The sequence below is a fragment of the Trichosurus vulpecula genome, chromosome 1, assembly GCF_011100635.1.
Source record: "Trichosurus vulpecula isolate mTriVul1 chromosome 1, mTriVul1.pri, whole genome shotgun sequence".
Classification (NCBI taxonomy): Eukaryota; Metazoa; Chordata; class Mammalia; order Diprotodontia; family Phalangeridae; genus Trichosurus; species Trichosurus vulpecula.
Genome location: NC_050573.1, coordinates 73,276,713 through 73,303,941, shown reverse-complemented (window position 1 = coordinate 73,303,941; position 27,229 = coordinate 73,276,713). Strand labels below are relative to the sequence as shown.

The following is a 27,229-nucleotide window of genomic DNA, read 5'->3' as shown; positions in this document are numbered from 1 at the left end:
AGTTTTCCCAGCAGTTTTTGTCAAATAGTGAGTTCTTGCACCAAAAGTGTGGATCTTTGGGTTTAACAAACATTATTATGGAACACAAAACTACTGTAGTCATTCACGTCTGTATTTTGTGTACCTTATCTATTCCATTGACTATTCACTCCCTTTCTTATCCAGATTGATTTGATGATCACCACTTCATGCTATAATCTGATATCTGATACTGTTAGGTCACTTTACTTCATTTTTTAAAATTGAGTCTCTTGGTATTCTTAACCTGTTGTTCTAGACGAATTCTTTTTCCTAGCTCAATAAACTAATTCTTTGTTAGTTTGGTTGATATGGCATTGAGTAAGAAGATTAATCTAAGTAATCTTATCATTTTCATTACATTGGCTCAGCCTATCCTAAGCAATTAAGATTTCTCCAATCGTTTAGATGCCTTTATTTGTGTGAAAACTATCTTGTAATTATGTTCATATAGTTCTTGTGCATGTCTTTGAAGGTAGACCCTCAAGTATTTCATACTGTCTTCAGTTATTTTAAATGGATTTCCTCCTTTTTTCTCTTACTGTTGTGTTTTGCTGGTAAAAGAAAAATATGCTGATGATGTATGTGGATTTATTTTATATTCTACAACTTTGTTCAAGGTAATTGTTTAGTTGCTTGGTTATGTTTTAAAGGTGATTCTTTTCCAGGTACTTGCTGTACTAGTGGCCTTTGGATTCCCTTCCCTCTCTGAGATTTTGTGATTCTGATGACCTTGCTCAGAGAGGGGTCATGAAGTCACTTCTTATGAATTGGGTGAATCAAACTCGGCCCAGTACTCTAGAATTGTAGGAGGGAAGAGGGTGCCCAGAATGGCAAGGTAATGGAGAGAAGCTGGAATCCAAAAGTCTTCAGTTGTAAAAAAAAGACATGATGGATCAGAATGCTTAGGTTATGGAGGAGAGACTGGAATCCAAGATGTTTGAGTTACAGAGTAGACATGGGCCTAGGAAGGGGCTACAAGAAGGGAGCTAGGAGCCAGGATACCTGGATTGTGGAAGGGGAACTTGGGGGCACAGGATGTCTAGGTTAGTGACAGGATACTGTGGTTCAAGATTCCATGGTTCTGGGAATAGAGCTGGAGCTTACTTTGTCTGGGCTGTGAGAGAGGAGCTGAGAATCATGATGTCTGACTTCAAAGAGGGGATCTGAAACTTAGGACATCTAGATTTGAGAGGGGTGTTGAGTTCAGGATGCCTTGATTGTGGAAAGGGAACTGGAATTTTTGTGGGAAAGAGAATTGATAGCTGAAAGAGAAGGCATTGTGAAAATTATTTGGAGGCCGTTGGAATTGTGCCAAAGGCCAAAGACTGAACCTAAGTATGGGAAATTTGAGGGGACTTGAGAAAAAAGACTCAAGATGAAGGAAGACTGAAGATAAGAAGAGAAGGGGCAAGATTAAAGGAAACATAAGCTATGGACTAAAGATGAGGAATTTAGTTCAAGGGATAGAAGGACACAGACTAGATCTTAGGAGCAGAAGAAACAAGAAAACCAGATGAAGAAGGTAGAGGACCTGAGGAAGAGATGAAAGAGGAGGAGGGAAAGGAGGAGAAAGAGAATTCAAAGAGGAAGATGAACTGAAAGAGAAGGACCCAAGGAGGAGATAGTAACTGACAAGAGTGTAAATGAGATAAGCTAAGTCAGACTAATTAAGACAAGCTGGTATGACAAGCTTGGTAAGAGCTTGCTTAGAGAAGAGAAGGGAAGTTGGGTATGACTGTTAAGGTGCTAACAAGGTAAAAAACAGAGTAATTTCTGGCATTGAAGACTACTCCAAAAGCAGTTTGTCATAGCGGTTCTCTAAGGAAGCTACTAGCAAAAATGGCAAGGAATGGTGATCTCACTCCCAGTAAGTATGGAAAACAGGGCTAATTCTAATTCTACTGTGACTTTTATTAAATGTGTGATGTTTATATTTCTGCCACCATCAAGTAAGCTATTGCTCACTATGCTAAAAATGCAGGCTGGTCTCCCTCTTAGAAGAGGTCAGGAATGTTTCTCCACCTGCCAAGTTATCAGGAAGGATGACGTATTCCTTTAAAAGTAGAAGAAGGGGAGGCAGAGCCAAGATGGTGGGGTGGTAAGAAGTAGAGTCTAGCTTCCCACTCCCAACTCTTCCACAAAAATCTAGAAAATGCGCCAGACTGAATCCTGATTAGGAAATCTAAGAAAAACTCACTTTGTTATTTTTCTAACCCAAGGAATGCTTAGGAATACAGATAGGTCTTCAACTTCAGGAATAGGGTCTGGCAAGGAGCACATGGAGTATTCCAGTACCTAGGGATTTAAAGAGGGCCAAGACTGGGCAGCAGGTAGGAAGCACCAGAGCAGAAAGAGATCCCAGGGGATCCCTGAACTAGTGTAGAATGTAGGAGTAGATGCCATCTGGCAGTTTGATTGCCCACTATTTAGTTATGTCACAGATCTGGAGCAGACTGAGGAAGGGATCTGCACCAAGGGGTGGCAGAGAGAAGTGATCTGGGCTCTAGTTGTGTGCTGAGCAAGGAACAAGTTCAGAAGCAGACAGTGGCTGTGTGGTTCTCATTCCAGGAGCAGAGCAGAGACTCAGTTCTAGCCTCTAGTCCAAGCAGTGGAATAATATGGGCAAGAATCCTGGATCAAAGGAAAGCTTTAATCACTATGAACCTGCAGAGTCTGGCAGAGGGCTAATAGTGCCTGAGTCCAGCAGTATCTTACATAAACTTCCAACTAGGGACAAATTGACAGACCCAAACTACACCAGGAACTTGTAGATCTCAGACCAGGAAGGCACTGACCAGACTCTGCCCCCAGATCATGTCACTTTGGGAACATTGAAATCTTGTACGTTTCCAGTCAGAGCTGTGAAAACAGCAGATGGAGATGAGATGGCACAAAAACTGAGTCTGGAAATTCCCCCAGAAGTGCACAGAGCTCAGCCCTAACATAAAGTACAAAATGAAAAAATAGACTGGAACAATAAGCAAACATAAAAAGAATCCTACTGTAAAGAGTTCTCAAGGTGACAGAGAAGCTCAAGACACAAGCCTAAAAGAATAAAATAACTATAAAAATACAAGCAAAGCCTCAAAGAAAAATGCATTTTAAACACAGGTCCAACTAGAATTCCTGGAACACATAAAACAAGCATTTTTAAAAAGAGCTAAAATGATTTTTTAAACCAAATGAGAGAGGAAAAAATTAGAAAAGAAATGATAGCTATGGAAGAAAGACATGGAAAGACAATTAACAACTTAGAACAAGAGATACAAAGTGTTGCCCAAGAAAATAACTGCTTGAAAATTAGAACCAATCAAATAGAAGCAAATGGTGAGAAGCTAATGTGAAGACATAAAAAAAAATTACAACTGAGTCAAAAGACTGAAAAAATAGAAGAAAATGTGAGGAATCTCTTAGCGAAAACAACTGACTTAAAAACAGATTGAGGAGAGATCATTTAAGAATTATTGAACTACCTGAAAGCCATGATAACAAAAAGAGCCTAGATATTATATTTCACAAAATCTTTTAAAAAAATGGTCCAGAGCTCTTAGAACCATAGAGCAAAGTCGAAATTAAAATAATGCACCAGTCATCTTGTGAAATAAACCCCAAAATGAAAACTTCCATTGATATGATAGCCAAAATCTGGAGCTTCAAGGTCAAAGAAAGGGTACTGCAAGCATCTAGAAAAAAAAAAAAGAATTCAAGTACTGAGAAGCCATAGATCACAAAAGATTTAGCAGCCACCACTGTAAAGCACCAGAGAGCTTCTCATATGATATTCCAGAAGGCAAAAGATCCAGGCTTACATCCAAGAATAACTTGCCAAGTAAAATTGAGTATAATTCTACAGAGAGCAAAAAAAGGGATTTTTAATAAAACAGAGGACTTCCAAGTATTACTGATAAAAAAGACCAGAGCTTACTAGAAAATTTGACAAATACAGCAGCCAAGAGAAGCATAAAAAGGTTAACATGAGTGAGCAATCATAAGGGACTAAAGATAAAATTGATTATATTTTTATGGAGGGAGATGATGTAGTCCCTCTGATCTCTATAATCATCAGTGGTCATAGAGGGAGTATAATTAGACAGGAGATTTATGAGTAATTATGTTATGTTTTAATGATTTCCAAAAAAAATAGAAAGGGCAGAAAAGAGAAACACATTGGAGAAGGGAGAAAAAGAATCAGGAAAATTATCTCACATAAATGAGATGTGCAAGTAGACATCTATACGATAAAAAAGATGGAGTTGTGGGGCTAGCAAGTAACACTTGAACCTCACTCTCATCTAAATTAAGCAAAGGAGACAAAAATATACGCACACATGTACACGCACATACAGAGCCGGGTACAAAAATACATTTCACCTGCCTGGGAAGGTAGATTAAAGGAGAGATTAGTTAGAAGCAAAACAAATGCTTAGAGAAAAAAAGAAGGAAAAGTATAAGATAATAAGATGGAGGGAAATAAGTTATTAACAATCATAACTTTATATATGAATGGGATGAACTCACTCATCAAAAGGAAGAGTTTAGCAGAATATACTAAAAACTAGAATCCAACAATATATCAATTACAAGAAATACACTCAAATCAGAAAGAAACACACAGAGTTAAATTAAGGGGCTGGATAATATTCTATTATGCCTCAGCTGAAATAAAAAAGGTCAGTGTAACAATCGTGATTTGAGAGAAAGCAACCAAAAAATTTAGACCCAATTAAAAGAGATAAACAAGGAAACTACATTTTGCTGAAAGGTACCATAAAAGGTGAATAGAGTAGTAGCCACTGTACCACCCAGCTACCCCTATCAATATAAACTAAATATATAAACCAAACTGCATAGCATTTAAATTCTTAAAAAGAAAAGTCAAATGAGTTACAGGGAGACATAGACAATAAACTTACAGTTCTGGAATACCTTAATTACTCCCTCTCAGGCCTAGATAAAGAACCCAAAAAGAAATGAATGACCTGAATGGAATTTCATGAAAGATAGATATGATAGATCTATGAAGAATATTGAGTGTGAATACAAAGGAGTATACCTATATTTCAGGCATGCATGAAACCTTCACAAAATTGACCATGTATTAGGGCACAAAAACCTCACAAACAGATGCAGAAAAGCAAAAATATTAAATACATCCTTCTCAGATCATAATGCAATAAAAATTACATTCAGTAGAGGACCTTTTGAAGCATAGATTTAAAATTAATCGGAAACTAAATGATCCAATCCTAAAAAATGAGTGAGTCAAAGAACAAATCATAGAAACAGCAATTTTATTAAGAGTTATGACATCAATGAGACAACATACCAAAATTTGTGGGATGCAGCCAAAGTAATACTTAGAGGAAATTTTACATCTCTAAACACATCAATAAAAAGGAGAGAGAGCAGATCAAGGAATTGAGTGTGCAATTAATAAAACTAGAAAAAGAACAAATTTAAAATCTCCAAACACCAACATAGAATTCCTTAAAATCAAAGGAGAGATTAAATAAAATTTAAATTTTAAAACATACTGAACAAATAAATTTAGGAGCCAGTTTTATGAAAGAACTAATAAAATAAACTATTGACTGATTATTTTAAAAGAAAGAAGTAAATTAAATTACCAGTATCAAAAATGAAAAAGACGAATGCATAATCAATAAAGATGAAATTAAAGCAATTGCTACAAGCCATTTTGTCTAAGTATATGCTAATAAAACTGGCAATCTATATGAAATAGGTGAATGTTCACAAACATTAAAATTGCCTACATTAATGGAAGATGAAAGAGTATTGACATAACACTATTGTACAAAAAGAAACTGAACAAGCCATAAATGAGCTCCCCACCCACCCCACCCCCAAAATTCACCCAGGACCAAATGAATTTATAAACAAATTCTCCCAAACATTTAAAGAATAATTAATTCCAATATTATATAAACTGAAAAAACAGGTAGAGTTCTACAAAATTCCTTCTATAAAACAAATGTGATTTTGATTCCTAAACCAGAGAAAGAAAACTATAGACCAATTTCCATAAGGAATACTGATGCAAAAAATGTAAATGCTATAAGGAGATTACAGCAATATATCACAGAGATCATATATTATGACCCCTGGATTATGAGCCTGAGAGATAGGAGGACAATGTTGCCCTCTACAGTAATAGAAAAGGTAGGAGGAGGAGGAGGAGAGGGTTTGGGAAAAAGATAATGAATTCCATTTTGGACATATTGATTTTAAGATGCCTACACGGCATCTAATTTTTGAGATGTCTGAAAGGCAGTTAGAGATGCAAGATTGGAGGTCAGCAGAGACTGGAGCAGGATAAGTATATTTGAGAATCATCAGCACAGAGATGGTAATTAAATCCATGGAGGTCTACTGACCTCCAATCTTGCAAAAGTATGTGGTGAAATAAAGATTGTCCTCTACTTAGGATGCATGTTACCTTAAGTGCTTACATGGCAGTTGGGATACTGTTACCCACATTTGTAAAAATACATATATTCTCCAGAAAAAAACTGTAAGTAGAGGGATATTAGATAAAGAAAAAAACTGACCTTTTCAGGGAGGTTTATGAAATTGGACCTAGTTTTTCTTAGACCAGAGTTTGGGGAGCTTTGGGTCATAGCTCATCAGGGGTGGGGAACCTGTGGCCTTCCAAGTCCTTAAGTGTGGCCTTTTGACTGAGTCCAAGTCTTATAGAACAGATCCTTTTATTAAGGGTATGTGTTCTGTGAAGTTTGGATTTAGTCAAAGGGCCACACTCGAGGACCTAGAGGGCTACGTGTGGCTTTGAGGCCACAGATTCACCACCCCTAGAACCATTTTGCATCTGATTCAAGCCAACAAGGAAGAATTGATGTCAGGGCTGGAAACGATGGGAGCTTTAAGGAGAAGTGACCACTCCATATTAAACGTCACGATAGAGGAGAGGGAAGTTGTGAAATAATCTCACATTCACTCTAGATTTGGAGAGAGCAGATTTCAAAGGATTTAGATAAAATATATATGGAATCTCATGGATTAAAATTCTATAGGGGAACCCAGCCCAGAAAGAAAGGGAAACTCTTGAGAATCAAAATCTGAAGACACAAAAATAAATAATTCAAGGGAATTATCAAAAGAGTTATGGGGAGGCACAAAGAACTAAGAATCAGATTTTTTAAAAAGATATTTACATTAGATAGAGAGAAAGGAAGGTAATGAAAAAGGAGGACAAAAGCCTGACATGTTTTCGTAAGAAGATCATCACTATCACTAGAGTTCCCAGCCCTTAGCACATTGCTGATTGATTGATGATAAGTAGAGGTCACTGAAGATGACAGCTTGGGCCAACGAGAAGATGTTTGTGGATTTGGTGTCCTTATTGTTCTCACAGAGTTGGTTGATTTGTTTGTTTGCTATATTTCAGAAACAGGAGCATGGAGAAGGGGCCACATAGACCGCTGCTTGGGTCAAACAAGGTGAAGACAACTGGAAGTAGAAAGAAAGCTGAGCTCCCACCTCCAACTTTGCTTCTGTTTTCTCTGCTTAATTTTTTGGTTTGGAAAGGACAGGACAAAAATAGGAGGTTAAAATCCAAGATTAAGTAGGAGACAGTAAGAGATCATTTAATTGTCCTTGAGGAGTCCAAACCACCAGCATGGATGAAAGGTATGATTGCTGAGACATAGTCAATGATTTTCAAATCTTTCACAGAGAAAGGGAAAGATACCTTAGGACTGAAGAAAGAGAAATTTCCCTGATCATCACAACAGAAAAGATAATGGAGAGTGCAAAGCAAAGGCCAGTGAGCTTGAATTATATTCTTGAAAAATCCGATTCTTGAAGGGGTAGTTAGTGAGCCTCTAGAAAAGGAAGTAATGATTCCAAAGCACCAGTATGGCTTCATCAAAAATAGGTTATGCCAGGTAGATTTAACAACAAGGCTACCATCAACTGCTGTGGAGGTGTAAGGCCAATAACACCAGCACACAGGAAGGCTGCTAGCACAAGTTCTTTTGATCTGCTTTTCTAAGGGAAGCAACTTTAAGGGGTTTACAATCTCACTTTAATTAAACATACATATATCATTCACTTAGTTCAGGGGGAAAAGTCAACACCCTTAACTTCAGAGAAAAGTCAAACAGAAATTACAAGCAGAAATTATATAAAAAGGGCACCTAATGCAAATCAGCAGACAGAGCTTCTGACTGTCTGTCCATAGCAATACATACATACATACATAGTTACCAGAGACAGAAGCACCAACATCTGGGTTTTCAAAGCCGAGGTGGCAGGGGGAGGGGAGGGTCACTCCTTAACAGCTACCCAGAGTCTCCTCTGGTGAAATCACAGGAATGCTCTTCCAATGAGTGAACTCCCAAAGCAAAATGTTAACTTCAGAGTATAACTACATACTTCTTCAGGGTCAGCCCACAGAGGGCATCACAACAATGTGACTCTAACTCGTGTGACTTAGGCTTTCTTGTGACTTAAGCAGCTCATCAAAGACTCTTGATTGAAACAAAGGCAAGTCTCAATCCAAGGCACTTGCTTACCTTAGTGCTCAGAAGCACTAGAACTCCCACCAAAAAAGGGCAAAACAAAAAGTCCCACTTTTGCTTGTCGTTACAACAGAATACATCAAACACATGGTGGGGTGCAGTAGAGAGGGTGCTGAACTTGGGATCACAGGGCCTGTGTTCAAAATCCAGATGTGCCACTAGATTACCCACAAGACCCTAGGCAAATCATTTCACCTTTTGGGGCTGCAGTTTCCTCATCTGTAAAAGGAAAAGTCTGTACTAGAAGACCCCCAAGGTCCCTTTCAGCTCCACATCTCTGACTAACTTTATTTCCTTTCTTGACAGTGGTGGACCAGGATAACATTGTAGATATAATTTATCCATGAAGCACCACAAGGACCTTAGCAGACACACAGTCAGACCCTTCATTTTACAGATGAGATGACCCTACAGAGGTTACTTTATGCACCTTGTCCAGTCACATAGCTAGCAAGTATCAGAAGCAGGATTTGAACCTGAGTCCTCTGACTGAAGCCAGTAATCTTTCCCCTTTGCCATGATGCCTCTCTGTGCCTCTTCCTGTGTGTTCTCCACCTGCAATTTTCCAAATCTTTAGGCACCAAAGAGAAACAGAAGTTTGGAGCAGAATAGTCTCAGGGCTATCTTGAAGGGTCATGTTGTAATAGAGTTTTGTTTCTTTGTTTGTTTTTAAAGGTCCAGCCAGTACCTTCTGGCATCTCATTCTGGCTGACTTGGACTCCCAAGAAACAGCATCAACACTGAGAGGCGTATGGCATTGAGTCAATGCCATATGAGGCAATATGGGGCCAGATCCAGGAAATGGAAATGCTGAGTGACTGATTCACTCTTAGGGATCTGGCTGTTTGGGAAACTTCAGGAGGAGATGTAGAGAAGGAAACTGAGCCATGTTGAGTAGCCAAGAGGAATCTTTTTTTCTGGGACCATTAACTGACATAATGGCTAAAGGTTATAACTGTGTCCAGTAAGCAGACTCAATGACCCCTATCAGTCAAACATGGAGGCGTGCATTATGGTAAAATTACTCTCCTTTCCCAACTACAATCTTGAAGTTGAGAATGGTTGATGGTAGCCAGCACTTTGAGAGAAAAGAAGCCTGACGCCAAAGAGACAGTGCAAAAATCTAGAAACTCAAAGTATTCTACAAGTAGCACCAATGGCTTACACTCAGCCACTCTGGTACTAATAATGTTATACTTCACTTTCTATCTCATAGTAGAAAATACTTGTTAGGCTATATGTGTCACGAACAAGTTCTATGGGGGATTCACTGAGAAGAAAGATGGGAATCCAAGATGAGTGAGAGACATAAACTTGGAGAGAATTATTTATTTTTTGAATATATCCATTCCCCTCAACCTTAAATGTGAATCCCAAGGGTATTAGGGATGCACAGTTAGCAGTGAACCTAAAGACTAAAACAACTGGTTATATTTGGGCATGCTCCGTTGAATGACCTGCAATAACTCAAACTTTGAGCACCACCTGGTGGATTTTCCAAACATAGCACACACCCCCAATGGGGGATTCAGTCATATCCTCTAAAGCTAGTGTAACACTCTTTCTGGGGCTACTTCAGCAACTTGTTTGAGGTGTTGGGTCCCCAGAATGCACCTAATTAATCCTCCCATCAGGGTTGTAAGAGTTAACCTTAGGGATTGGAATTTCCTGATGATGGACTATGAGCTTCTAAAGTGGCTTGTTGTATTATACATAGCTCCATGGAGCATGGCTGATTTTCTTCAAGGAAACACAAAATATTTCCTGTGTGGGCTATTCACTCCTCACGTACTGGTTAAGGAATTCTTTACACCTACTTTTAAACTTGTTTAAACTGATTAATTGATTGACTGAACTAGGAGTATGGGCTTTCCGTATTTATATAAAATGGGGTGAGAATTTCTATTTCCACTCTTCTACTAATAATTATATTAGTATACAATTAGTACAATCAAGAAACAAGCTGTTCCACTTTTTGTGGGTACAAAGATGTTTCAACGTTGTTGTTTACTCATGTCTGACCCTTTGTGACCCTGTGGATCATACTGTCCATGGGGTTTCCTTGGCAAAGATACTGGAATGGCTTGCCATTTCCTTTTCCACTGGGTTAAAATAAATACACGTTAAGTGACTTGCCCAGGGTCACATGATTAGTAACTATCTGAGGCTAGACTTGAACTTAGGTCTAGATTCTGACCCCGGACCCAGTACTCTATCCACTGACCTACCTGGCTGCCCCCTTCAATTGGATTTAAGCAAAGCATCTGGCAGGTTCTTACCTGCTATTCCTAAGGGAGGAAAAAGGGCTTCCAGTAACAAGAGTGATAATACAATTAGCTATATTTGAAACTCATTGAATAGCTAGCTGCAAAGAGTAGTCATTAAGAGTTTAAATATCAAGTGAGAAAGAGGTTTCCCATGGGATACCCCCACCTAGCTACCAGTGTTTGGCCTTGTGCCAATTAACATTTTTATCATTCATTTGGATAAAGACATAGATAGCAGGCTCCAGAGATTTGCACATGTCACAAAACAGGGGTAATTTAGTAAGGATTCTAAACAATCTTGGGTTTTACATTTTTTAAATAAGAATGATAAATTTTTATTGCTAAAATAAACACTCATCATTCTTAACTCATGCTTAAGCAGGCTATGGACTGGATTCAGTCCTTCTGCTGGCTGTACTCTGCTGGCCTCTTGGCTAGACTGTGTAGCCAAAGATGAAATGTAATGAGGACAAGTGTAAAACTGTTGTACTTGGCTTAAAAAATCAATTTCACAAGTACAAGATGGGAGTAAGTGGGGAGGGGAAGAGAAAGATAGTCTGAAACAGATCTGGGGGTTTTCCTGGATCATAAACTCAACATGAGTCAACAGGGTGATCTGGTAGCCAAGAAAGATAATACAAATATAAGACTGCATTAGGAGAAGGCTTTTGTTTAAGATTGGGGAGTGATGTCCACTGCCCCTCTGCCCTGCCAGACCACATCTGGAATGTTCAGTTCTTTATAACACATACTAGGAAAGATGGATATTCATGTGCTGGAAGCCATCCAGAGAAAGGAAATCAGTGAAGGGTCTCAAGTCAAAACCATAAGAGGATTCATTGAAGAAATTAGGGAGATTTAAGCCTAGAAAAAAGATGCTCTAGGAGGGGCATGGTAGCTGCCTTCGAGGATTCAAAGGAATAGACTATTCTGCTGGAGCCCTACAGAGCTAGGAACAATGGTTGATAAAATGTAACCTCCCTACACGCAGGGCCTGTTCAGTTTTTGCCCTTCAATATCCAGCAAGTTACTTAATGCTTGTCGACTGTGTGCACAGAGCTGGTGGCCTAGGATGCCCTGGTGGTTACAGAGAAGAGCCCTTGAAAATTCAGTATGCCTTGAGTGGAGAGAGGTGGGATGTGGGTTGGCTTGGGGAGCTGGGGACCCTCGGCTCAAGTCACTCAACTTAGGTCCAAGCCACTAAGTGTAGGAGACTTTTGGTCTAAAGGTTCTTGGAGTGCCTGGGTTGTGGGCGGGGAGCTGGAGGGCCAGCATCCAGGGTTTTCCCGGCTTCACACCCCAAGGCTGGCTTCATTTAAGGCCCTGTAGCCGCAGACCACGTGCTCGAAAACTCCTGCAGACCCCAGGCGCCAGCACATTTCTACAACGCAGGGGAGCGAAAAGAGCCCTTCATCACATTGGTCAGTAAAGCTATCAGTCATTCCTCTTCCGCCAATTTTGGCCCGGCGGTTCGGCCCGCCCTGATGCAGCTATCCCTCCACTGGCTCCCATCAAAATTGATTTTCCTTCTGTCTCCTTTCTCTACTTGTTCGGAGAGATGCCAATCAAGCAGGTCCCGCCTGTGCCACCTAACCTTTCACTTTGTTTGGCAGTAGGAATGCTGAAAGACGAGTGGGTATCGTGGCTATCAATCATGAGAAAGACCCACCCCATCAAGCCCGTATTCGTAAGAGTTTGGTTTATATTCATGGCAGTCATTAACAGAAACTTGCCCCCTACTCTTATGTGAACCTGATTGGATCTTATAAACATCAATCATTTCGGAAGCCAGCTCCTTCCCTTCTGGCGCTCACGGGAGAGTTCACTTTGGCCGTCCTTCCCGTCCGATTGCCTTGTCGTGGTTGTCAATCTTCCCTGGAATCCGCCTCCCGATTCTGGAATGCTCGCCTAATTGGCCCCCTCGTCTTCTCTGGCGGCCCGGAATTCCCCACCTTCTCTCGGAGTACTCATCGTGGATTGATTGTGCGAGCTGTCCATCTGCCTGCATCTCCCGCCTTCCCTTCACTCCACCCCACCCCCCACGTCCCCGTCTCCTTAGGATTGGTGACAGTGTGCCCCGCCCCATGCCTTCCACCACTCACTTCCCGGGGCCCTCCCTATTTGCCAGCCTACGCTGCCCGGTCTCGCCCCGCCGCCCTTCCCCCGCCCTCCTCTTCCCAGCCGCTCTGCTCCCAGACTCCTTTGCGACCGTGTGGAGCGAGGCTTCATTCCGTCGTTGAGTTGCCGCCGCCTCAGGCGCGTCCCGGCTGCGTCGCATCGCCTCGTTCGCCCCCCTACCCCCTGAGGGGACGCCCTGCTCGGCCGCCATGTCGGACTACAACACTGGGGGCCCGCCGCCGCCTGCCCGAGGAGGAGGAGGCTCCGGGGCCGGAGCCGGAGCCGGGGCTGACGCTAGGGGAGCCGGGGACCGCCACCGGGAGTGCCGGGCGCCGAGGACGGGGGAGTTGGAGGGGGCCGAGGGCGAGGCCCGGGCTCTGCCCCGCCGCCCGGAGGGGAAGCCCCGGGGATCCGGAAGGACGCCTTCGCCGATGCTGTGCAGCCGGCCCGGCAGGTGAGGAGGAGGCGGCGGCGGCGGCGGCGGCGTCAGTGTTGGGGGGCGGAGGGGAGGAAGGAGCGCGAGGCCGGGGTCACGGGAGGGCCTGAGGAGGGGGGGCATGTGCGCGTGCGCGGGGGGCACCTGGGGCCTGGGGGGCCTCGGGGGCCGGGGACCGGAGACCGGAACTGGGTCCTCGAAGGGGGCCTGGCCTCTGGAGTCTGTCCAGACGAGGGCCCGGCACCCCCCGGACCAAGCTCATTCCTGTACTTTGGGAGCAGGGGGAAAGTGGGGAGGAAGAGAGTGCAGCGATCCTCACTAATTGCTCCTTCCTCGCAGGGGTGCGTAAAGGGGAAGGGGACAGGCACCCACACTCCACTGAGCACCCCTCCATTTATTGTGTCAGTGCGAGGGGAGACCAAAGTGAGGTGTGGGAAGGGGCACCGTGACCTTCCCTCTTACATTTTGGCACGTGGGGGGAGTGGGAGTGGGAGTGGGTGCAGTGACTCTTTCCCATTCATTCTTACTCCCCCATGGGAGGAAGATGGGGCTTGGGAAGGGGCACAGCTCCACCTCTCCCCGACTTCCTTGTGGCGCCCTCCCCTAGCCCCCAGGCTTCTGGGCAGCGGCTCAGGAGCTGGCCGTGGGTGGGGCCCCCCTCCAGGGCTTTGGGACCCTAGGGTGGGACGTATGGTTCGAGAGCCCCCCAAGTCCGGCTCGGAGTACCCAGCTGCTTCTAACGTTTTCTCTAGTGGGTGGGGGGGGGGCGTTGTTATGGTTAGTTTCTGCACAGTAGAAACACATGTTGGACTTTTTTTTGTGTTTGAAGGTTGAGTCCCTTGTTATTTCTCGTATGGACCCTATGGAGGGAACATAGTATCTGTGGGTCGTCTGAAATGGGCCCCTGTGTGTGATGGGGCAGATTTACCGAAATTGGCTGCTAGGGAAGGTGGTCTTGTCTGCTGCAAGTCTTGCAAGTGGTGCTCTAAAGCACCCCCAGATGGGTGACCCACTCCTCTGCCCCCCACCCGTTTTCCAGCCTGGTGTTTTGGGAAAGATGCGATAACATCATGTCATGACAGAATCAACATTGTCTTCCACATGGACTAAGTGCCAACCTTGGGGAAGGCAATGGGCTCCAGGACTAATGAAAACTCAGAGCTGTCCCGTTAGGGGAACGCCCACATGCCTGCCTCTGTGGTTTGTGGGCATAGCCAGTGGTGGAAGGAGGAGGATTAGGTGCTACCAGGCTTTCCCTGAGTGGTATCTTGAAGGACTTGAGGGCCGGAGGCATAAGTTTAAGCTGTGTGAGGAGTGGCTAATTGAATGACCAAAGCTCTGGCTTCTTATTCCTTGGACTGCTTGACAGTTATTCCCACAAACAGACCCTAGAATGAAGGTTAGTAAGGCTGAGTTTGTTTGAAGTGGTTTTTTCTTGGTTATGAACCAGCCTCTAGGAAGCGTTGTGGCCGTGGAGATTGGAATCCTAGGAACATAGGCTTCTATACCAAACTTCAAAACTGAATATTCGAAGGTGAAATTGAACTGAGGAACAGCCTACTCTTGAGCATCCTGGGAGAATTTAGCAAAGTGAGAAGGTTAGCAAAGAGTTTTACATGTTATCTCATTGATAAAGTGGCCTCATTTGCCCAAGGATATATGGTCTGGGGAGGGGGGAGGGGGAGGCATATTGATGTCGTGGTAATGCCATGGCTTGAGGCATCACAGATGCCCACATGTTCTCCTTGCCTTTGTGTAGGCAGCCAGTAGAACCTCAAGAAGCTCTTCGTATTATGTAGGTTGGCTAGTGCATGTATTTTTGATTTGAGCAGTCCCTGCAGTTCTGTGTATCAGGGCAGCTGTTCTTTTTCCAGGTGATCCTTCAAGTCTTTTGTCCAGATTCTCTATTCACATTTGAATCAGTGATCTCCTCATTTATCCCATTGCAGATCTTCAATGACAGAAGAGTACCGTGTCCCTGATGGCATGGTGGGACTAAGTAAGTGTAGGCCAGGGTTGGGCTGGGAGCATGGTGGGCGTATAGAAGCTGCCAGTCACACCTTGGTCATGGATCCTATTTTCTTGGCTTCTAAGGGCCAGCTTCACCCACACCTACCCATTGCACTGACTTGGGAATGATCTGGTCTTCTCCCCAGCCCTCTCCCCATACCCCTGCACTGCAGCACCACTGGTTCCCCAATGGGCAGTGCAAATTCCCTGGACCTTTCCCCTCCATCCCCTGACTCCCTAACCCTCCCCTCCATGGTAGTGACAGATTAGCCCAACACATCTGAGGGGGAATGCAGTATAGGGAAGACACACTAGCCAATCCCAGCTAGAGGAAGGAGACCCCTCTGCCCCAGGCAGAAGCCCTCCAGAAACCCATAGCTCGGGATGAACCCTCTACTGGTTTCTCTCAGATCCCCTTTTCTTCCCCTCTTTTCCCATTCCTCGGCCTTAAGTAGGAGATGAGTTTGAACAGGGCTGCAAAAGGGACCCAGGACAGGGCTAGGACCTCCTGCTGAGCCATACTTAGATCCATGCCCCTCCCTCCAGCATCCTCCAAACACACACATTCCAGTTGTGCAGGAAGATAGAAAGAAGTCTTAAAATCACCCAACCCAGGTCTATTTTTCTATTGGGGTAAGGAACAGCTCTTCTTCCCACACCCAGCTGGCCCCCCTATTCTCCCCTCCACACACACTCTCCATACCTTTCCCCATGCTCCAAGGAATCTCTGTATAGACTACTTTTTATAGGTGGATTTGGAGGCTGGGGGTGGAGATGAGATCTGGGAATCAAGGTATTAAAAGGTTTCCTCTCTGTGAAAGTGGAGAATCTAGTACTTATGGAGAAGTAGTATCCAAAGGTCCCTCTTCCCCTACTCATGCTCCCTCACCCCCACCCACAGTCTGTCTGTCTGTCTGTTTGTGTACCATTTCAAAGGGAAACAAATGAATACATTTTTCTAAGTCCCCAGGGCCAGCCCCTGTGGTGTCTTTATTTGGGAGGGGTTGGGGAGAGAGGGTTCAGAGGGGGCTTCAGCATTGGCCTGGGTGAAACCCCTCTGTGCATAACCTACCATCCCTGGGCCAGAATTATAACTGGGAATTATTGTGCCTGAGGCAACATCATGGGTAGGAAAGAGCAGAGGATTGGTCCCAGAGTCTAGACTAGGGGTGGGGAAGCTGCAGCCTCAAGGCCACATGTGGAGTCAGTCAGAGGGCCAAGGTGGAGGCTGTAGAGGACCACCTGTGGCCTCGACAACCCCTACTCTGGTCCATGGCCCTGTAGCACATCCTGCCCTTCCTCCAGCCCGGAACCCTTCTTCACGAAGAGGCTGGTGGTACATACTTGTGGGTGATGGCAGCCTCCCTCCTCCCCCTACCTTAGAACTGAGGCTTTTGAGCCAGTAAAGCAGTCAGACCGTCTGGCCTCAATGTGTAGGTCAGCAGATAGACTAAGGCTCATGGTCATGGGCTGGAGGACCCTGAGAGGCAGAAAACACCATCCCCCTAGAAGGAATTGGGAGAAGGTTTGAGGGTAGGGACAGAACTATTGGCTCTTCCCTTTCCACCTCTTCCCCTGTCACTTCTCTTCCCACAGAGTAAGACTTCCTTCTGCAACCAGAAAACCCCACAAACCTTTCCTGAAAAAAATCCTGGCTAGCTCCCTGGCGGTGACCATCTCCCAGACTCTCATCAACCCCATGGAGGTGAGCTCCTAATCCATGACTGACTCTATCAAATTAGGCAGGATGGGACTAGCTGGGGGACAGGATGCCTGGCACCCATTCCCCACAGAGTCTTTCAGACCAGGTCAGTTTCTCTGGGGCTTCACCTGACAAGGCTGGGGCAAAGATGTCCAGTTCCTTCCAAGTCCCATGTCCTGTTCTTCCAGGACATTCACCAGGCCCAGGCACCTCATAGAATCATGAGATTTAGAGCTGGAAGAAATGTTAGAAACTGTCTAGTCCAACCTGAATATTTTACAGATGAGGAAACTGAGGGTCAGCAAGATGAAGGCACTCACCCAGAAGAGCACAGCTGGTAAGTGCAGAGCATGAATTCACACCCAGATCCTTTGACTCCAGCTGCAGGAGATGAAGACCCGGCTGATGCTCCGGAGGACGGGCCAGTACAAAGGGCTGCTGGACTGTGCACACCACATCTTAAGGCACGAGGGAGCCCGAGCCTTCTATTGGGGCTACTTCCCCAACATGCTGGGCATTTTGCTCTATACCTGGCTATCTATGAGGTCAGGGACCGTAGGGCGTAGGCTGCTCTGAGTCTCCCAGCAATGCGACAGAGGATCACTGAGGAGGGAGTGGGGTCTCAGTGAAGGGATGAGGGTTCCTTGAGGGCAAGGGGAAGGGCTTAGAAAGGAGGGGGCCTCTCAAGGACACAGAAATCTTTTGGCCCAACACTGCCCCCCTCTACTTTTTCCCCTCCTTATAGTCACTCAAATGTCTGGGTCACCTTAGGGTTTGAGTCAAACAATCCCAGTGGGACCGTTGGCCTGTTGTCCATCACACTGTCCAGCAACTGTGGCCAGATGGCCAGCTACACCCTGACACTGGTGTGGACGAGAATGCAGGCTCAAGGTAAGACACTCTCTAGTTCGTATCTCCCCACCACTAAAATGCCCACTTTTTCAAAATTCCATTTTGTACCAGAGGCCCAACACATCTGTGTTGTAGAAAGGGATTTGAGATCCCTCCAATGTCAGAAGGAAGCTGGGGGTCCAGGATAACAGAATTGTGGAAGGGATGGCTAGAAGCCTATTAGACTTCCAAACTAGGTCACAGAGAGGAAACACTTGAGGGTGGAGATGAGATTGCTTTCATTTGCCCCTTGCTGCAAATTGGCCACCTCTTGGGGCCCTGCTAATCAAATCCCATTTCCACCTGTTCCCTTGGTGGGAGACAGAGAGGGGGCCCCTGACTGTACTTGGCTTTCTTGCTCTGATACTGATGCTACCCCTTCTCCTATACTTTCACAGACACCGTGAAGGGCTCAAATCCCACTGTGAATGTTGTCTTTGCAAAGATCCTAGCGCAGCAGGGCATGTCTGGTCTGTACCGGGGGGTGACTCCCACCCTCCTGAAGGTGCTGCTAGCAGTGGGCATCAGCTATATGGTTTATGAAGCCATGAAGAGTGCTCTGGGGGTAGTTAAGTAGCCTTCCTTCTTGTCTGGAGGGTTAGAAGACCAGAGAGCCCCCAGCAGGCGCTGGGGAGGATTTGAAGGGTCAGGACAGTAAAAATGGTCATAAAGGAGTGAAGTCATCCATTGTGTGGCATCTGTGTATGTGGGTGAGATGTGGAGTATGGGCCAAGCATACCTGAATTGTAGGAGTGAAACCAGTGATCCAAGACAGCTGTGGGACAACATTGGAGCCTGGGCCTCTGTGCTGAGGGAAGCAAACTAGTGGCTGAGGACAGCTGGACTACAAAGGGGCTACTGGGATCCAGGTTACCTGGAACATGCAAGAGAAAATGGAGCCCAGAACCCTTGGGTTGTGGGAGGGGAGCTGAAAGCCCAAGTCACAGCATCTCATTTCCATTTTCAGTAGGGTTCCTAAAACTCATACATCAGCATAATTCTATATCTATAGTCTACCCGGATTTTTAGAAAAGCGTTGGGCAAGGTGTCTCATTCTATTTTTGTGGGAAAGGTGGAGAAGCATCACTTGTAAAAGCTCTATGAATTCAGAAATGGGTCGAATGGCTGTAACCCAAGAGGAATTATTAGTGGTTCAGCGTACATTTGGAAGATAGTCTCCAACAGATTAGGGATCTATGCTGTTGAACACTTTTTTATCAATGACTTATTTAAAGAGATGATACAAAGGTGCTTAGGAAAAGCTACCACTGGATGACAGAGTTGAGATTCAAAAAATGCCCATCAGGCTAAATCTTTGGCCCTGCTTCAATCGGATGAAATGTAATAGGTAAGGATGAAAACCTGAAAGTTTTATATTTGGGAATGTTGGGGGTTTACTCTTAGGTATTGTCCTAGATCCTCTTTGCCACTTCTCAGTTCTTTCAGGACTGATGCCCTTGCCCATGCAGATAGCTTCCAAGGGGCCTTTGCAATTTTGCAACATAAAAAGATTTGGCAAGGATCCCAGGAAGGGGTTAATAGGAAAACCTTGGGTCTTTCTGCTGTTCTTCTTGGTTTCTCTGAGCACACTAGGAAGAAAATTTTAAAATGTCCAGTGCACAGCAGTTTTGGCCCTAATTGTTATCACTGTCAAATTGCTACAACAGATTAGCTCACAAATAGAAGCGTAGTAGGCCTTAATTTAGTTATGTACCATTTTTGAAAACATTTTTTAGAATGTGCACTCCCCACTCCAATACCTACTGGCACTCCAGTACTCCTCCAATACCCTGTTGTATTATTCCCCCCTTTAACTGGATAGGACCCAAAATCATTTGGGGTAAGGGACGAAGGTCTCAATTTCTGAAACTTCTTCATGCTGAAAGGGGGCGTAGAGCTGTCCCTACCTCACAGGGTCCTTCCATTAAGGAGTAGGGATTTTAGCCAGTGTCCGGAACTGGGTTGGTGCCAGGTCCAGGGGGTGATGGGTCACGGTCTTGGACCTGCGGGGTGCAGTTTGCAAGTGTAGGGTGCAGTAGAAACAAATCTGACCAAGTGTTTAAACAAACTGGTAGAAAAGTTGATTGCACTAAGCCTAATGGTTTTGATGACTCTTATCATCCTTAGCAGTAATTTGGTTGAACTATCCCATTTTTAAATCTAAAATACTTCTGCATACTCTCTCCAACATACTTCCTTATATCTTCTCAAACATTTTCTCGGAACAAAAAGGGCTAATCTCCTTTTGTCCCTAAACCTTCTTATCTGCTTTTCATATTTCCAGTCAAACCTTTAGTTATCTCTCAAATCTCTCAAACCCATCATTCAACTTTCCTTTACATTGCAACCATAAGACAAAAGAGCTCATAAGTTGGATTCCTTCAGCTTAAAGTGGTGGGCAAGAACGCAAACCAAACTCACTACATTAATTTAGAATAGGCCTTTTAAAATCACTAACATATCTTCCCAAAGTGTGTCCCTTTCGAACAATTTCATGTTATGCATTTAAAAACATGATTCTGAGAAGGGGTCCTTAGGCTTCATCAGACTGACAGTCAAGGCTGAGAGGGGAGATGAGCTGGTGTTTCAGGACACACAAAAATGCTAAGAACCTTTCTAGGTGATCTCTAAAGGCCCTTCTAGAAGTCGGTGATATCTTCTGTTAAGTGGCACCAAGCTTTGAGTTAGGAAATAGAAGTTCAAGTTCAAATTGTCACTGGACTCTTACCAGCTGGGCGAATCTGGGCGAGCCATTTAACTTCCCTAAGCCTCAGTTTCTTCTTCTGTGGAATGGGAATACTAGTGCCTGCAGCACCTGCCTCACAGGGTTATCATGAGGAAAGTGCTTTGTAAATCTTAAAGTACTAAACCTGAACTATTATCAACCATGTATGACCCATTTTGAAGGGAAAGGAAAAACATTTATGATCATCTGGGCCAGCCCAAAGAGGCATATAGAATTTTAGTAATATAACTTATTGATAGGAGGGGCAGCTAGGTGGCACAGTGAGAAGAGCACCAGGCCTGAAATCAGGAGGACCTGAGTTCAAAGCCAGCCTCAGACACTTGACCCACTTACTAGCTGGGTGACCTTGGGCAAGTCACTTAACCCCAATTGCCCTGCCTTCCCCCCTGCAATATGTGTGTGTGGGTGTATATATATATATATAATTTATTGATAGGATTATTAAATTTTATTAATAAAAATAATAGTGAAGTTGGACTGACTTTTTTTCTAAGAGTCTTCCCACCTCAAACACTCTGTAGGTCTGTAACTTTGGGAAATTTCACTCCCCCAAGTTTGATGTCATACCAGTCCCCAGGGTAGCAGTACCTGATGACTTCATCAATGAGTCTGTGACATCATGCCTCCTCCCCAGGGAAAGGGCCAAGGTTCCTGGGGGTCCCTCATTTCCTGTGCTTCAGAGTAGCCAAACGGCAGCAAACTAAAGCCTTGGAAGGAAACCTACTGTCCCAATCCTCTCCTCCCCCTCCTCTCCCCGACATCATGGACTCCCATGACAGGACTCCTAACTCTTACATCCAGAACTTTGGCTACCACCACCAGGAGAAACAGCAGGTGAACTCACAGGGCCGCGTTCAGATGGGGGATCTCCAAGGCCACCCATTCCTGAGGTGGGAGTGGGGGCAAAGGTCACATTGCCCATGCCTTCTCTGTAGACATCTTCTAGGGACAAACAGTGTCTAGCTGCCTGGCTAGGTCCCATGGGGAAAACAAAGACTCATGGGATGGTATAGAGCTTGGGAGATGATGGCAGAGCAGGGGCCAGGGCCCAGCTTTACATCTCAATCCAAAAATGCATCCTAGAAGAGGCCATCACTGAGGAGATAACCAATCAAGGTCCTCTCATCCCCAGTGATTAAAGTCCAGGGGACAGATTTTTCTGGGTTGGGGTATCGATCCGGTTTATGGAGACCCTGGCACTTGGTCCAACCAGGTGCTGGACACTGGTGAACAGCTGATGGTCCCGGCAGAAGTGTTGCAGGAGACCAACAAAGCAGTCTGGTGGAAGTTCCTGGTCTCAGGGGCTGTGGCCGGTGCTGTGTCACGAACTGGGACAGCCCCGCTGGACAGGGCTAAAGTCTTCATGCAGGTACAGACAGGCATAGGCCAGGGATACATACAGGGAACTGATCTGGGGGCAAGGCTGGAGAACAGGGATGAGGGCAGCATAGTAATGTGGATGGGATGGGTGATGAAGGGTGGGCATGAGAACTGATTAGGGATGGGGATGGGCCAGGGACTGAGCACAGGGATGGGGACATTCTCTCCCTGTGTGCTCAGGTCTATGCCTCCAAAACAAATATCATGAATTTGCTGGGGGGCATGCGGAGCATGATCCAAGAAGGTGGAATCAGCTCCCTGTGGCGGGGAAATGGCGTCAATGTGCTCAAGATTGTCCCCGGGTATGCCATCAAGTTCTCCGTCTTTGAGCAGGTGGGAGGAGAGACTGAGGCTATACCCACATCCCCTCTCAAGAGCTGGACTCTGACCCTGACCTGGGCCCACCCTCTTACACAGACCCTGAACTACACTTTCACCTGTTCTAGACCCCAGATCTGCACCTGACCCAACTTCTGACCGTCACTCCCAATCTTATTTTTATCCTAACTCTCACCTTGTTTCTGATCCAGGCCCAGTCACTCACCCTCAACCTCATGTGTGTACTATCCTTTACTCAACCCCGACTGTGACTCTGAACCTCGTCCTACACCCCTCTTTCTAACAGCCCTCCGAGTGCTCACCCTTTTTATCATCCCCTGTCCAATAGTACCCACAACATGTTCATTTCACCTGAGGTGCCCTTCTACCATTTCTTCTGTCCAGCCTTTTGGGGGGATTAAAGGAGCAAGAGGTTACAGGGATGGCCCTGAGGGTTTGGGAGGTCAGGAAAAGAATTTGGGGGAGGGGACTCTGGGAAGGAATTGGGAGAAGGTTTGAGGGTAGGGACAGAACTGTTGGCTCTTCCCTTTCCACCTCTTCCCCTGTCACTTCACTTTCCACAGAGTAAGGCTTCGTTGTGCAGCCAGAAAACCCCACAACCCTTCCAGGAAAAAATCCTGGCTAGCTCCCTGGCAGTGGCCATCTCCCAAACACTCATCAACCCCATGGAGGTGAGCTCCTAATCCATGACTGACTCTATCAAATTAGGCAGGATGGGACTAGCTGCGGGACAGGATGCCTGGCACCCATTCCCCACAGAGTCTTTCAGACCAGGTCAGTTTCTCTGGGGCTTCACCTGACAAGGCTGGGGCAAAGATGTCCAGTTCCTTCCAAGTCCCATGTCCTGTTCTTCCAGGACATTCACCAGGCCCAGGCACCTCATAGAATCATGAGATTTAGAGCTGGAAGAAATGTTAGAAACTGTCTAGTCCAACCTGAATATTTTACAGATGAGGAAACTGAGGGTCAGCAAGATGAAGGCACTCACCCAGAAGAGCACAGCTGGTAAGTGCAGAGCATGAATTCACACCCAGATCCTTTGACTCCAGCTGCAGGAGATGAAGACCCGGCTGATGCTCCGGAGGACGGGCCAGTACAAAGGGCTGCTGGACTGTGCACACCACGTCTTAAGGCACGAGGGAGCCCGAGCCTTCTATTGGGGCTACTTCCCCAACATGCTGGGCATTTTGCCTTATGCCTGTACCGACTTGGCCATCTATGAGGTCAGGGACTGTAGGGCACAGGCTGCGCTGAGTCTCCCAGCAATGCGACAGAGAATCACTGAGGGAGTGGGGTCTCAGTGAAGGGATGGGGGTTCCTTGAGGGCAAGGGGAAGGGCTTAGAAAGCAGGGGGGCTCTCAAGGACACAGAAATCTTTTGGCCCAACACCGCCCCCCTCTACTTTTTCCCCTCCTTATAGTCCCTCAAATGGGTCTGGGTCAACTTAGGGTTTGAGTCGAACAATGTGGGACAGTTGGCCTGTTGTCCATCACACTGTCCAGCAACTGTGGCCAGATGGCCAGCTACACCCTGACACTGGTGCGGATGAGAATGCAGGCTCAAGGTAAGACACTCTCTAGTTCGTATCTCCCCACCACTAAAATGCCCACTTTTTCAAAATTCCATTTTGTACCAGAGGCCCAACACATCTGTGTTGTAGAAAGGGATTTGAGATCCCTCCAATGTCAGAAGGAAGCTGGGGGTCCAAGATAACAGAATTGTGGAAGGGATGGCTAAAAGCCTATTGGACTTCCAAACTAGTTCACAGAGAGGAAACACTTGAGGGTGGAGATGAGACTGCTTTCCTTTCCCCCTTGCTGCAAATTGGCCATGTCTTGGGGCCCTGCTAATCAAACCCCATTTGCACTTGTTCCCTTGGTGGGAGACAGAGAAGGGGCCCCTGACTGTACTTGGCTTTCTTGCTCTGATACTGATGCTACCCCTTCTCCTATACTTTCACAGACACCGTGAAGGGCTCAAATCCCACCATGCGAGGTGTCTTTGCGAAGATCCTAGCGCAGCAGGGCATGGCTGGCCTGTACCAGGGGGTGACTCCCACCCTCCTGAAGGTGCTGCCAGCAGTGGGCATCAGCTATATGGTGTATGAAGCCATGAAGAATGCTCTGGGGGTAGTGAAGTAGCCTTCCTTCTTGTCTGGAGGGTTAGAGGACCAGAGAACCCCCAGCAGGCGCTGGGGAGGATTTGAAGGGTCGGGACAGTAAAAGTGTTCATAAAGGAGTGAAGTCATCCATTGTGTGGCATCTGTGTATGTGGGTGAGATGTGGAGTATGGGCCAAGCATACCTGAATTGTAGGAGTGAAACCAGTGATCCAAGACAGCTGTGGGACAACATTGGAGCCTGGGCCTCTGTGCTGAGGGAAGAAAACTAGTGGCTGAAGACATCTGGACTACAAAATGGATACTGGGATCCAGGTTACCTGGAACATGCAAGAGAAAATGGAGCCCAGAACACTTAGGTTGTGGGAGGGGAGCTTAAAGCCCAAGTCACAACATCTCATTTCCATTTTTAGCAGGGTTCCTAAAACTCATACATCAGCATAATTCTGTATAGTCTGCCCGGATTTTTAGCAAAGCATTGGGCAAGGTGTCTCATTCTATTTTTGTGGGAAAGGTGGAGAAGCATCACTTGTAAAAGCTCTATGAATTCAGAAATGGGTCAAATGGCTGTAACCCAAGAGGAATTATTAGTGGTTCAGCGTACATTTGGAAGATAGTCTCCAACAGATTAGGGATCTATGCTGTTGAACACTTTTATCAATGACTTATTTAAAGAGATGATACAAAGGTGCTTAGGAAAAGCTACCACTGGATGACAGAGTTGAGATTCAAAAAATGCCCATCAGGCTAAATCTTTGGCCCTGCTTCAATCGGATGAAATGTAATAGGTAAGGATGAAAACCTGAAAGTTTTATATTTGGGAATGTTGGGGGTTTACTCTTAGGTATTGTCCTAGATCCTCTTTGCCACTTCTCAGTTCTTTCAGGACTGATGCCCTTGCCCATGCAGATAGCTTCCAAGGGGCCTTTGCAATTTTGCAACATAAAAAGATTTGGCAAGGATCCCAGGAAGGGGTTAATAGGAAAACCTTGGGTCTTTCTGCTGTTCTTCTTGGTTTCTCTGAGCACACTAGGAAGAAAATTTTAAAATGTCCAGTGCACAGCAGTTTTGGCCCTAATTGTTATCACTGTCAAATTGCTACAACAGATTAGCTCACAAATAGAAGCGTAGTAGGCCTTAATTTAGTTATGTACCATTTTTGAAAACATTTTTTAGAATGTGCACTCCCCACTCCAATACCTACTGGCACTCCAGTACTCCTCCAATACCCTGTTGTATTATTCCCCCCTTTAACTGGATAGGACCCAAAATCATTTGGGGTAAGGGACGAAGGTCTCAATTTCTGAAACTTCTTCATGCTGAAAGGGGGCGTAGAGCTGTCCCTACCTCACAGGGTCCTTCCATTAAGGAGTAGGGATTTTAGCCAGTGTCCGGAACTGGGTTGGTGCCAGGTCCAGGGGGTGATGGGTCACGGTCTTGGACCTGCGGGGTGCAGTTTGCAAGTGTAGGGTGCAGTAGAAACAAATCTGACCAAGTGTTTAAACAAACTGGTAGAAAAGTTGATTGCACTAAGCCTAATGGTTTTGATGACTCTTATCATCCTTAGCAGTAATTTGGTTGAACTATCCCATTTTTAAATCTAAAATACTTCTGCATACTCTCTCCAACATACTTCCTTATATCTTCTCAAACATTTTTCTCGGAACAAAAAGGGCTAATCTCCTTTTGTCCCTAAACCTTCTTATCTGCTTTTCATATTTCCAGTCAAACCTTTAGTTATCTCTCAAATCTCTCAAACCCATCATTCAACTTTCCTTTACATTGCAACCATAAGACAAAAGAGCTCATAAGTTGGATTCCTTCAGCTTAAAGTGGTGGGCAAGAACGCAAACCAAACTCACTACATTAATTTAGAATAGGCCTTTTAAAATCACTAACATATCTTCCCAAAGTGTGTCCCTTTCGAACAATTTCATGTTATGCATTTAAAAACATGATTCTGAGAAGGGGTCCTTAGGCTTCATCAGACTGACAGTCAAGGCTGAGAGGGGAGACGAGCTGGTGTTTCAGGACACACAAAAATGCTAAGAACCTTTCTAGGTGATCTCTAAAGGCCCTTCTAGAAGTCGGTGATATCTTCTGTTAAGTGGCACCAAGCTTTGAGTTAGGAAATAGAAGTTCAAGTTCAAATTGTCACTGGACTCTTACCAGCTGGGCGAATCTGGGCGAGCCATTTAACTTCCCTAAGCCTCAGTTTCTTCTTCTGTGGAATGGGAATACTAGTGCCTGCAGCACCTGCCTCACAGGGTTATCATGAGGAAAGTGCTTTGTAAATCTTAAAGTACTAAACCTGAACTATTATCAACCATGTATGACCCATTTTGAAGGGAAAGGAAAAACATTTATGATCATCTGGGCCAGCCCAAAGAGGCATATAGAATTTTAGTAATATAACTTATTGATAGGAGGGGCAGCTAGGTGGCACAGTGAGAAGAGCACCAGGCCTGAAATCAGGAGGACCTGAGTTCAAAGCCAGCCTCAGACACTTGACCCACTTACTAGCTGGGTGACCTTGGGCAAGTCACTTAACCCCAATTGCCCTGCCTTCCCCCCTGCAATATGTGTGTGTGGGTGTATATATATATATATAATTTATTGATAGGATTATTAAATTTTATTAAT

General features: G+C 45.1%; 2 protein-coding genes across 4 annotated transcripts; both read left to right on the top strand.

The window, feature by feature from the left end:
* The first annotated feature begins 13,334 nt into the window (after positions 1-13,334).
* On the top strand, positions 13,335-18,686 carry LOC118846796 (solute carrier family 25 member 41-like). 3 transcript variants are annotated; one of them, XM_036755522.1, is made up of 7 exons: positions 13,368-13,418; positions 14,851-14,998; positions 15,350-15,399; positions 17,007-17,115; positions 17,395-17,449; positions 17,884-18,003; positions 18,402-18,686. In XM_036755522.1, the coding sequence occupies exons 4-7, from the start codon at positions 17,110-17,112 to the stop codon at positions 18,578-18,580; spliced, it is 360 nt and encodes a 119-aa protein (XP_036611417.1). In that variant the 5' UTR covers positions 13,368-13,418; positions 14,851-14,998; positions 15,350-15,399; positions 17,007-17,109; the 3' UTR covers positions 18,581-18,686. The 3 variants fall into 3 exon arrangements, with proteins under 3 accessions (XP_036611426.1, XP_036611417.1, XP_036611422.1); XM_036755531.1 differs by lacking the exon at positions 14,851-14,998 and having other exon boundaries at positions 13,335-13,418; XM_036755527.1 differs by lacking the exon at positions 13,368-13,418 and having other exon boundaries at positions 14,782-14,998.
* A 2,519-nt stretch (positions 18,687-21,205) lies between these two features.
* On the top strand, positions 21,206-25,223 carry LOC118846845 (solute carrier family 25 member 41-like). The gene is given in 8 exon segments (XM_036755549.1): positions 21,206-21,583; positions 21,963-22,118; positions 22,310-22,462; positions 23,032-23,139; positions 23,518-23,691; positions 23,889-23,931; positions 23,934-24,032; positions 24,431-25,223. Coding segments are annotated over 8 exon segments (984 nt in total). The 5' UTR covers positions 21,206-21,511; the 3' UTR covers positions 24,610-25,223.
* The last annotated feature ends 2,006 nt before the right edge of the window (positions 25,224-27,229 follow it).

Coding starts and splice junctions, on each gene's coding strand:
- LOC118846796 (XM_036755531.1), top strand. Junction 17,450..17,883: donor CACCCAGAAGAGCACAGCTG/GTAAGTGCAGAG, acceptor GGGTCACCTTAG/GGTTTGAGTCAAACAATCCC. Junction 18,004..18,401: donor GACGAGAATGCAGGCTCAAG/GTAAGACACTCT, acceptor ATACTTTCACAG/ACACCGTGAAGGGCTCAAAT.